This window comes from Esox lucius, chromosome 6 (genome assembly GCF_011004845.1).
Source record: "Esox lucius isolate fEsoLuc1 chromosome 6, fEsoLuc1.pri, whole genome shotgun sequence".
Lineage (NCBI taxonomy): Eukaryota > Metazoa > Chordata > Actinopteri > Esociformes > Esocidae > Esox > Esox lucius.
In genome coordinates, this window is record NC_047574.1 from 10,440,915 (window position 1) to 10,454,144 (window position 13,230).

Here is a 13,230-nt window from a genome sequence, read left to right on the forward strand (position 1 = left end):
CATTTCTTGAGGGCAAAGTACATAAGCCATAGTTTTCTGCTAAGGCGGGACATTGTGGAGCCTATGCCCAAAAAGTCAATTAATGGAAATCTTTGACAGTCACATTGATCAAACACCATCCTTCGTATACATTCTTGCCTAGTGAGCCTCTTTCGCCACAACCAAACAGATTTTCTATTTCATCTTAGACCCTCTCAGCAAATCACCTCTTGCTTCACGAAAAAGAAAAACATTAATGGAATGCACATACATGTTGACTTTTATGATACAGCATGGACAAAGGGTCTGCCAGTTGCCAAGCAACAGAACTCCAGTTTGTTGTGCTAACACATTGAGGCAACAGTCAGAGGTGAAACAAAACAAGCACACATGCATACTCCCCTACTTTAGGGTTTGATCTCAGCCAACATTTACATTTTTACTAAGAATATGATTGCTCATATTCGAATATTATCTAGAGCAACTTATAGTTAGTGCATGAATGTACAGTGGGGAGAACAAGTATTTGATAACCTGCAAAATCAGCAGTGTTTCCCACTTACAAAGCAAGTAGAAGTCAAATTTTTTGTCATAGGTACTCTTCGACTGAATCTAAAACAAAAACCCAGAAAATCCCATTGTATGATTTTTAAGTAATTAATTTGCATTTTACTGCATGACATAAGTATTTGATACATCAGAAAAGCAGGACTTATTATTTGGTACAGAAACCTTTGTTTGCAATTACAGAGATCATACATTTCCTTTCGTTCTTGACCAGGTTTGCACACACTGCAGCAGGGATTTTGGCCCACTCCTCCATACAGACCTTCTCCAGATCCTTCCTGTTTCGGGACTTTCAGCTCCCTCCAAAGATTTTCTATTGGGTTCAGGTCTGGAGACTGGCTAGGCCACTCCAGGACCATGAGATGCTTCTTATGGAGCCATTCCTTTAGTTGCCCTGGCTGTGTGTTTCGGGTCGTTGTCATGCTGGAAGACCAAGCCACGACCCACCATCAATGCTCTTACTGAGGGAATGAGCTTGTTGGCCAAGATCTTGCAATACATGGCCCCATCCATCCTCCCCTCAATACGGTGCAGTCGTCCTGTCCCCTTTGCAGAAAAGCATCCCCAAAGAATGATGTTTCCACCTCCATGCTTCACAGTTGGGATGTTGTTCTTGGGGTTGTACTCATCCTTCTTCCTCCAAACATGGCGAGTGGAGTTTAGACCAAAAAGCTCTATTTTTGTCTCATCAGACCACATGACCTTCTCCCATTCCTCCTCTGGATCATCCAGATGGTCATTGGCAAACTTCAGACGGGCCTGGACATGCGCTGGCTTGAACAGGGGGATCCCGCGTGCACTGCAGAATTTTAATCCAACACGGCGTACTGTGTTCCTAATGATTTTCTTTGAGACTGTGGTCCCAGCTCTCTTCAGGTCATTGACCAGGTCCTGCCATGTAGTTCTGGGCTGATCCCTCACCTTCCTCATGATCATTGATGCCCCACAAGGTGAGATCTGGCATGGAACCCCAGACCGAGGGAGACTGACCGTCATCTTGAACTTCTTCCATTTTCTAATAATTGCGCCAACAGTTGTTGCCTTCTCACCAAGCTGCTTGCCTGTTGTCCTGTAGCCCATCCCAGCCTTGTGCAGGTCTACAATTCTATCCCTGATGTCCTTACACAGCTCTCTGGTCTTAGCCATTGTGGAGAGGTTGGAGTCTGTTAGATTGAGTGTGTGGACAGGAGTCTTTTATACAGGTAACAAGTTCAACCAGGTGCAGTTAATACAGGTAATGAGTGGAGAACAAGAGGGCTTCTTTAAGAAAAACTAACAGGTATGTGAGAGCCAGAATTCTTCCTGGTTGGTAGGTGATCAAATACTTATGTCATGCAATAAAATGTGAAATAATTATTTAAAAATCATACAATGTGATTTTCTGGATTTTTGTTTTAGATTCTGTCTCTCACAGTTGAAGTGTACCTATGATAAAAATGACACACCTCTACATGCTTCGTAAGTAGGAAAACCTGCAAAATCGTCAGTGTATCAAATACTTGTTCTCCCCACTGTATACAAGTGAGCGGAGGAGCATGGCAGGGCAACATGATTGTCCATAGTACTGTAGGATATCGGTCCTGTCCAATCAGTGTTTTCATAAAGGCAACTTCAAGCCACACCGGACAGTCATCACAGATTGGGTGATGTTTATACATCTACATAAGCATTATAGTATATTAAAATGAAGGACAAATACAACGCACTTCCACTGTTATTCTAACATATTCAACACTTGTGGATTTATACTTTAGGGTAGATTGCTTTCAAACCATTGTGCCATGAGAGCTACTTTGAAAAAAACAAAACAAAAAGTATTTTTTATTTTAAATTCAAATATTCTCCTCGCCCTCCAGAACTTGTCCATAGGAACTTTATGAACAACAGAAAATACTGCATTATAGTCCACGTTAATATCCCTGGTAAAATGGACTAGTTGACAACTCTAAGGGGGGCCTATAAAATGGGTTTTCAGATGCTTGCAAAGTGGCTTGAACGGTGTTTCAGGCTTTTAACAATCCACTGCTATCCAGACTGAAATAACTCACTGAAGTACTACGAGACGTCAAGGTATCAATGTCAACATTGTCAAGATTATAAAAAACACTTTTTCAATATGTAATTATCACGGTTTTATATTATTCATTTCAGAAGGGCATCGACACACTCCAGACAGTGAGCTGACAGGAAAGAATTGCATCCCACTTCCAAAATGGCACAATTTTTTTTTTATAGAAATGATACAGGCTACTGCTACCAGGTAAAATAACTTCGCAGTATAGAGGGTTGACAGAAACTAAAACCGCGATCATTAACTAGTAACTGGCCACAAACCCATAAGCTCACTGCACCTCTCCAATTCAGATGAGCCGGGTCAATGCAGAAGACAAATCTGGCACCAGACCAATCATTTTATCAAGATATAAACCTGCTTTTTTTGGAATAGAAACTGATCTGGCAAGTCGATCAATGAAAATTCCCTCATTGTTGCAAAACTGAGTCATGCATAATTCATATCCACAAACAATGGCAAGTGTCTTGTAACATGGCTTATCAATCGCCCAGAGTGGAGAAAGCAACGCTGCTACACTAAAAAGGCAAGAAATAAAAACATGCACACTATAAGCTCAAATGGATTTATAGGACAAACCGGCAAATGTTTCAGCATCAACATGGTTACTTCAGGATTGTGACAAATAAGTTAAAATACTATCAACACACCCTTTTGTCCTGTTTGATCTTCATGCTAGACTGACCATTCAGTTCACCTATTGAAATTTAATTGGCTTAATTGAAAAGGACACTGTTCTTGTATTAGCTTTTTTCATCCCATTGCAGATATAAAACACTTGACATCTAGTCGAACAGCCAGTGGCAGAAACATTTATAGAAGTACCGCAGAACGAGGTATCATTGACATTACCATTTTAGTTGGATCTTGGATCGTGCGATGAGACGAAACCATTGTCTGGCAAAGAGAACTCAGCCTTTGTCAATGGAGATGGCATCAAAGTCCAATGTTTTATTTTATTTAAAAAGTGTTCCACCGGAAAGGCAACACACATCAAACTACATATACAGTATTTCCCATAGCTTACACATCCAACATTTGTGGTAGTTAAGTCTAGTGACATAACGCAAAAAGAATATGTAGAAACACGAATTGCCCCAAGCAATGCGAAATCATCCATTGACTCTACAGACCTGATGGGGTTTTACCTAAAAGATTTGTCAAGTAATACAGAAAGAGAGCAAACCAACAATTGCAATATAAACCAATTACACAGCTGGTTTAAACTAACCAATAAGCATAACAGTCTACTGCAAATAAAGTTGCAGTAAATGTGACTAAGCATTTGGCTAGAGCCAGAGTACACAACTCTGCTGGTTTTTGTTCTACCTCATCATTAATGGTACCCACCAGGTGTCCCAGGTCTAAAATTGGTCCCCGATTAAAGGGTTGCAGGTAAAAGAAAACAGAGTGGAACTGGCTTGGAGGTCCAAGGTTGAGTTAGGCTAGTTGATTCCTCCACAGAGGAAGACGGCTGGGTTCACTTGGCAGAGCTGTGTTTACTACGGAATTCTTTCATAGTATAATACGAAGGAATCCCATGCTGTCATGTACAAGTCAGGCCGACTCCTAAACCAGTGAGTTAAAAACCCATTGAAGCGGTAAAGAGGTCAGAGGCAACATCTGCCCGGTTGACTGTAGCACAAACCAAACCACATGCATAACATGACCCAGTAAAGACCAGCACTATAACTCCAAAACCCTTACGCAGGGATTAAAAACGAAACTCATTCAGTAACATTTAGGCTCAGTGTTGTTCTCCAATATATTTTTTGGAACAAGGGCAAAGAAAAGACAGGATATCAAAGGCTATGAAGAGATAGACAACTGTCCAACATAGATCTACAGAATAAAAACAAACCGGTTGCCATTCGCCTATTTACACAGCCCACATTCCACCACAAAATTTAAAGGAGCTAATACTAGATTGTGGTGAGGAGTTCAAGGTTTCCTATGACACTGATGGATCCTTGATAACATTAGTAATTAGTACATTAAGTAGCTACAGTGAAATGCTCCTTTAAGTAATTTAGCAGGCATTCTATTTCAGCGCAACTGTAAGCCATGAGACCATACAAAGTCACTTGTCGGTACAGAAAACAAGCTACTCAACATGTTTGAAATAACCACTTGGTAAATGCTGATAGCCAGCCAGTTCAGATACTAGCCTAATTTAGCTAGTTACAAGTAATCTGAACACGAACGTGACGTTTTCAAAATACAACTGATTTAAAACACTATGACGTGACCATCTTGGATGGATCTCAATGTTTAAATCAGATAAAAACAACAGGAAGCAGAAACAGTATCAATTAAACACAGACACAAATGTACTATGATTATAATCAGATTAAAAGAGTGTATTGGACAAAGACAAATGCATTTTGTCCATTTTAAATGCCTCATACTTACGGTCTCCGCAAGCGCAAGAACTAAAAGATCCAAATCAAGCAAACAGGTCATCCTATTGTCCTTCACAACCATTGTCAGTGTCATTAGTTTGACATTGTCATTTTATAACTGCCCAATTCCAATACCCCACCTCCTGATTTGCCAAAACAGAATGTAAAACATTTGAAATAAACAAACAAGGTTAAATCTTTGGAGCTAAAATGGTGTTCCTGGGTTAGTGCAAATGATTGTCTAGCCATCACTCAAAAACCTGCCTCTTTTGCATTCCACCTCTTACAACCCCCTGCATTAGAACAAAACGTGAAGAGGAAAAATATTTAAATAAAGAGGAAGTGGTAAAATCCAGCTTTAGCCCTTTGCTGAAGGGAGGTTGTGTGTGTGTGTGTGTGTTGTTTCTGGGCAGCCGCTAACCAACCCAACCATCCAATCCCATTCCGGGAATATTTCAGAGGCAAATAAAGTGTGAGAGAAAACAGGTCATCCATTTTGGCTTGACAGATCAGCAGAATTACATCAAATCGCTCTTCAGGAATTCATTTAGGGGCATATATACATGAGGCGTTGATGTAATATAGAAGGGCTGTCAATGACACAACAATAGCCTAAGCACAGGTGGCTAGACCACTGGAAAACCTCAATTGAACATAGGCCTATTGTCTTGTTTCTACTTACTGTCCTACATAGACGCAAGAATTCTAAAATATTTAACAGACTAAGAGTTTCAATCACATCCAAACTATGTCCCTTATAGCCCAAAAACAACACCACGTTTAATAAATATTATTCAGAGCAAACTGTTTAACATTTTGTTGAATGCAGCAGCATAAGTTTCCAGCAAAGCTGGCTAGTTAAAAGGCAATAACGTGAAAGGTTTATTAGGTTACTTCATGAAGCTATACCTGGTGAGATCAAGTACAAGAATAAAAGAACAACATTAAGCATTTAGCAACTGGACAAGAGTGCTGAATGCAACAAAAACAGCATACTAGACACACAGCATGTTGTTAATCCTACTTAGAAGTCCTCGTTTGCATGAGCGGAAAGAAACCTACAATCCAAGTCCACAATCCACCTTGCATTAGAGTAATTTTAGGGGACATGACCACCTAATAAACTATTAGGCCTAACCCATTTACTGGAGAAATAAATTAGGCTTCTGTGGATGCCCGGAGACGCAGGCATATCTAGGTTAAAGATATGATTGTGGAGGTAGTTTAGAGCCTGCAGACATGCCAGTAACAAGGCGGGAGGTAAGGAAGTGTGGAACAAAGAGTTAATGAGAGACTTTGCTAGAGGTGATCCAATAACCATTAGGCTAGGCTACACCTAATGAGAAGGAGAGAAAAAAAAAATTAAGGCCAATCTTAATATTCAGGCTAGTATCAAAGAATGTTACAACGGTAGGCAGACCTCGCCCTAAAATTTCATTTTTTCCTAAAACTGAAAACACTGGTACCTTCAAAAGGCCAGGATCTTGGCATGCCATCTCATGAAAGCTAGGGGAAACACTGCTAATGTCTACAATACAGACCGAACAAGATAAATGTAAACGGGCGACCAAGAGGACAGCAGGGTTCCGGACGAACAACACAAACGTCCACATATTAATCAAAATACTGGCAAAGTAAGCCAACATCAGTTAACCAAAACATTGACAGGTTTCATATAAGTGAATGCCACATCAAAAAAAAATGCCATTTATTCAATGTAAAATGTTCTTCACATGAGCTAAGCTATAAGTAAACAACAGCAGCCACACACAGTGCTCACCACTCTGAAAACTACCCAACCTCCCTTAGCCTCCTCCTGACCCATTTCTCTAACCAATCAGGGATGAGGGTGGGGAAGAGATTTGGAGTGACACCCTCTCTCCCAGAAGCACTTAACTACTAAAATCCCCTTTTAGCAAAGCTCTGGGTAGCAGTTCCCCTTAGGCACAGATCTGGTATCAGCTTAACCTCCCAAAATCTTAATCTAAACCATTTAAGGGAAACCTTGAATCTGACCTTGGAGCAGTGTCTAGCGCCAACTTTAAGATAATTACAAAACAGAGAGTGTAATACTGGTTAAGTGAGCTTAATGGACAAGATACTAGGCAATAGGCTGCCATGAGTCGACTGTAATAAAGACCATTAGTTGTGATTTGGTTCAGATCAGAGAATAACAACCTAGTCAACCTAGTTTCACGTGTCACTTCCTGTAAATGAAAGCAGGAAGTGTTCTGTGGTACAAACGGAATAACCAAATTGGCAAAGCATCTGCTCAATAACAGACTGGCTCTGCAATGAAGGACTCACCCAGTTGTTCAAATTAAAACAATTCCTGGTATCATCACTATTCTGCAGGCAGTCCAGAAAACCACAGAGACCCACACACAGACAAACATGAGCCAGTCAGAGCAGAGTGGAAGTACTGGATACAGTAGGAGTTGATTTAAGAGGTTCAGCAGACTTCTAGTTTGAGTGATGATTTTATTTTCTCTCACTGTGCACGTATTCTTTGACATTCATGATGGAAGATGAGGAAGACTGGAAACTATGATGAAAGATGCATCTTCTCTGACAAAGCATCACCTCTAACAGCAGCCAAATCCAGGCTGAAATCATTTCTATTTTACCCTAACCCTGACTTAGTGAATCATTAAATAAAAGAAAGAAAACCCAAAGCCAAGACCCTCTCCTTCCACAGCTGGAACTGGACATATGATTAAAACATCCCACAGCAAGGTACATCTTTGGCACTTAAATGTTAATAGCATGCAAACATTTCATGTTCAAGTTCCGGCCTTCTCACCTTCCCCTCCCCCCCGTAATGCTGTGTGGTTAGAAGCTGTGTGCCATGCAGCATCTCCCCATGCTAACCAAACCCCATCACATATCTCCTACAGACACTGGACTGCAGCTAACCATTCCTCCTCTCAAGCAAATCTCAGTAGGGCTTCAAAAAAATCCTAATAATTGAGGAGCGTCTCTTTATCCAGCCTAGAGAATGAAGAAATGGTCATAACCGAAAACACAAAGTTACGGTCTGTGGCCGCTTCAAAACACAAAAGACCCAGGTCAACAAATCACTTTCGGGGTCTTTCATGCAGAAGAATAAACACATGCTTTATCATATGACGTTCACATGCAGCGGTGTGCAGGTCCCATCAATACCCCCACTCAAAGCTGTTTTGCAGGAAGTGCATCGCTGATGAGAAACACACAAGGGACTCACGACAGAATGCTGCTGCCCTCCAAGGACCGCCTGATCATGAAGTCTAATACACCAGCCTAAAGATCCATACCCACACGTCAATACGAACCAATGGATTTCTTTTTACAGGGACCTGAGCACAAAACAAGATGTTATTGGAATGACATGTGTATTCATGACACCACATATTGACTTGAACAATCACCACATTGACTAGTGATCCATCTCCACAAAACAACTGTAGGCTAGCAGCAACACAGTCCTACCGAGGATGAAGTCACAGGAGCTAACAAGGCAAGGGCTACAGCATTCCAGAATGAACAAACACGCAGCCCAACTAAACCAACTGAACGCTAATGGGCTTCAACCAAACAGTGCAACAGTGCCCTTGAAATAACAAGGTACAGTGTCCGCGGCCAACATGGACTTCTTTAGCTAACACCATGTGATGGTGTTTAAGAACGTCTCAGAATGGGCCACAGCCATTCCAATAAGGCAACAGGGAGGCTAAACAAACATGACAAGTCCACGCATTTGAAACAATGCATGCTTTATTTATACTAGATAAAATGCTACATTTTAAACCCAACCTGCTAAATCATTGGGCTATATGAAGACAGATATACAGCCAATGATATATAACAAACCCAAGAAGAGATGAAGAGCAACCGCGATAAGTTGTCTAACCACAGGTTGAATATGATTTAGAGAAGATAAACAAGCAACACCACTGGGAGGGAATAGCTAGGCTAGCCTCTCAGAACTGGAACCTGTCTAATTAACATTGTTTCTAACCGCGACCCACATCATTGTCGAAAGACGCCGCCACAGTTTCCCCCCAACCATTATTTAGGCAGGGTGGGGTCCTCCACCTAATCCTTAGACATGAATCATGGAGAATTAGACCTAACCCGGGTTTCAGCGGAAAGTTGGAGGCTGTTGGAAGCAGCCTAAAACATGGAATCAATGGAGGTGCCTCATCAGCCCTACTCCAGCTCTGATGCGGCGCACTGAAGTGACAGTTGACTAGCTCAACTGAGCGCCACATCAAATTCCCAACGATTTGTTCCCTAGCTCAGAGCAGTAAAATAGGTCAGTTCATTTGCTCCATCTGAAACTGGCATAAACCACCCCCCCCCCCCCCCAAAAAAGAAACTTTCTGCACCATAAAATCTACATTGGCCACATCCCACCGCCATTCAAGGCTGGCGTTATTCAAAACCTCTCGGAAGGCAACACATTCCCAAAACAAGACAGAGGTCCCATGTATAGTGAAAAGACGCATACAATCATTCCTGCTGTTCTGTGGGACAATCAATCCAGTCTCTGCAACTGTCCACATGAAGACAAAAAAATATATATATATTAGCAATTCCAGTTTGAGCAGGGCAGTGGTGCTACTCTCGTCTCTCCACTAAAAACCTGAACAAAAGCCTTGTGTCGTGGTGACACTGGGTAATAATAGGCATGTTGTTATGAAGTCTGCTCCCAAGGCCTCCATACTGTAGCACAGAGGAACAACAGGACAGTTGTGGGTCCAGGATGGAAGGCTGACTCGGCCTGGAGCAACGGACAGCAAGAATGTCCTCTCTCTCCGATTCCCCTCTCATTTTCCGGAATGACATACACCACTGCAGGACAAACTGTGTAGGTGGTTTGAGGAATTGATGAGGTTATTTAGCAAGGCTCTATTTTATGGCTCGTTTCATCAAGAACAAGCCAGCTGATTAAGTATGTTGCAGTTAACACTACTCACCCTAAATTAAATGACTGAGCTGCGTATTTACAATTTCACTGGAATATTAAATGTCATTCGTCAACAACTGAAAAGATGGATTTAATGAGCTAGTTCTCTCACCACTGACACATTACCTAGACAGCTTAGTGTACTCCAACAACACTGTAAAAGTCCAGCAAATTTTTTTTAAATAAAAACATTCTCCAATACATCAGGTCTTATTTCATTGATAAGTAGGTATTCAAAGGATATCAAAGGACTAACAGAAATTAGAATGGCTTAATTTTCATCCAAGTTCTGAGCTAGATCTTGTACAGACAAAGCAATTAAACTCTTACAGCTGTTTGAGCTGTGAACTCAAAAAACCTAACTCAAATAAGCCAATCGCAAAATGTAAAAAAAGACAACTATATGCTTTTAAATAAAGAATTAACAGCTGTAAGAGTAATTGTATTTTAAATAATTAACATAAATTGAACAATAAGCAATTAAACTGACTAAAAAGGGGCCATAAGTAAAATTTCTATACAAGCGTAAACAAAAAGACACCTGTAGTTAATGTTTCAAATATTATTTTTCTAAAAAAAAACACGTTCAAAGTACCCGAGATAGTCCACATTTAAAACACTCTCGCCGGTCTGTCCATCAGTTTGCACTGACTGGTCTCCTCATGCTTGTTTTAGACACTTGCACTAATATCCCCCGCACTGTAAACTACCCTGGAATAACTGATACGATTCCAGTCTCATTTGGTAAGGGAAGGAGGACAAAAGTCATCATTGTTTAAAACTCTGTCTTGCAGGATTCTTCACAGCACACCTTTAATTAAACAAACACAAATAGCGTGCCAGTACAGGGTTAGGGGCCTATTCAATTAATAGTGAACAGTAAATACATTCTTAATTTGAACACTGAAAAGGAAATATATAGCCATGTCCAGGCAACTTTAAAATAAATAGACTACTGTACAGTTCTTGCCCAGAACATCTGAATCTTCACGTCTCCCGTCTCCTCTTGTTGCTCCCCGGTATATCGGCACACAAAACCGCGTTTGCGGCGAACAACCCTTGCCACCGCACTGAAACGCTTCCATACTACAAATTCCTTAGACATTTAGTGTAAAGTAGAGCAAATAAGGGTAACAAAGGACAGCTATATTTGTAGGTACGCAAAAAAACTTTGGCTGCAATTGGACTCCAGAAACCCAGATCATGGTTTATTATAATAGCAATTCACAAAACATGTCTCAGGCACATGTCCCTTTAATTTAAGTGTCGTACCACTCTGTCTTAAATAATGTTACCAAATACAACTTCAGTGGCACATGTCTGATCAACAGTCTTAGCCTGCCAGACTTGACAACACAGCAAAGGGACCCATAATGGTGTAGTCAACAAACGGGTGGGAATCAGAAAGGTCTGGCACGGCCACACTACCACAACTAAAAATAAGAATAATCTCTGACCAACAGTCGACCGACTAAATAATCGACTAGCCCACTGATTATGGTCTGACTACAGCCATGTGACATACACAGCAGCTAATAATAGAAAAAATATTTCTTTAAAAACCCTGGGTACACATTTCAGTACATAGGCTAGCAACCCCCCCTCCATTGGGATCTGGGGGCACAAAGACAGCATGTATTTAAGTTCCTTAAACATTGTACCGGTTTTAGTCGCTTAACTCAAGCTTGGCACTGCACAATAACAAAATAGCAGTTTGAAAGAAAAATACAAAAATCACTGATTTCCCAAGTAGAGGTTCAAATAGTTGCATTCCTTTGACAAGCACCTTCACCTCCCGCTATGCAAGTAGGTGTGTCGTTGAAAGATGAAACCACACACACACACACACACACACACACACACACACACACACACACACACACACACACACACACAAAATCTTTTCATCTCTTTTGTGTCTGCTTAACTCAAGCAGGCCTTAATGCATTGTGCTAACACAGTGGAAAATGTACATAAATACAAGCATAAGAAAAAATACCCAAGAAGAGTTACAAATTCTGGCAAGATGTGGCCAGTACATTTCTCTCTTTTTGTAAGCACGAAAAATTAGAAACGTCTATTTCTTAGAGACAAAGCAGACTCATATGAGCCAGTGTCAGATTTTAGAGTACAAATCAGGTAACGCAGGTAAATAATAATCATCAATATTACAGGAAACGTCAACAATTTAGTTCGGCAAAAAAAAAGCTGCATATAGCACGGCTGAACATTAACTAGCTTCGTTTCCATGGAGCAAATTCCCTCAAGAGGGTCTTACTTCCTCATTGCAGTAATGCGCGTCCCCGAGAGCTAATTTGAAGACAGGCTCGTTGACCACCGAATATCGCCCTCCCCCATTCCTTTCCCCAACCAAAATACAGTAAAATCACGCGGAAGCGCGCAACTCACTCAAACGGAATCTGCGCTCATTGGTTGAGGCATCATTCCTGCTCGGGTTGACACTCCCTCTACAACAAACAGTACACTGCCCTTTAAACAAATTGTAGTTACGGGTAAAAACCAAAATAATAACCAGATAACCTAAAACAATCTTAATAAAAAGTAATAATTTACCAACAAATATCAATGAAATTGTATTTCGATGTAAACAATATTATATTACGCTTAACTGACTGTCGAGAGGAAATAGAACTGTTGAGGACAAAAAAAAGTCGCTCTGTGTTGCCCCTGATGGTCACAGACTGAATTTTTTTGCAACGTTGATAGCGAAGAAATCAACAAATACACTAAAACGGTACCTGAAAACCCGCCAGTTCCATCGGCGTGCGTTACTGAACATCCTTACCTACACAATGAATGAGTTTATGCCGCCACGAGTCAAGTTCCTGCCGAAAGCCTCGCCTCTCGATCGTGCATTGCTGCCTCCTGCACAGACTCGCCATTTTCTACCGATCCCTCCCGGGAACGCGCGCGTTGGCAGAGAGGAAGCGCAAGCTGAGCGCGCACGCAATGAAGAAAATGAAATTTTTCTTCATTGCCGTTGTATGCCAAAGTACTGTCAAAGCTCCACGCTTCGCTGTCAAACCTGACAATATATAGAAAAAGGCACTGCTATATTCAGAGTTGGCTTACATAAATAACATATTATTTACTCACCTTCAATAGGAAGCAGGCTCACTTTACTGTCTAACTTTTCTAAAAAAAGAACGAATTATATATATATATATATATATATATATTTTTTTTTTACATCCAGTTAGTAGGCTACTATAAACAAGACAATAAGCTTTAGTAGCCAA

General features: G+C 40.9%; 1 protein-coding gene across 2 annotated transcripts in view; it reads right to left on the bottom strand.

Moving 5' to 3' along the window:
- LOC105021378 (ligand-dependent corepressor) overlaps positions 1-12,885 on the bottom strand; it is a 41,602-nt gene extending 28,717 nt beyond the window's left edge. For both annotated transcript variants that reach the window (XM_020047250.2, XM_010889017.5), the window contains exon 1: positions 12,777-12,885. In XM_020047250.2, coding sequence (XP_019902809.2) covers positions 12,777-12,873 — 97 coding nt within the window. In that variant the 5' untranslated portion in view covers positions 12,874-12,885. The remainder of the gene's footprint in view (positions 1-12,776) is intronic.
- Between the last annotated feature and the right edge of the window lie 345 nt (positions 12,886-13,230).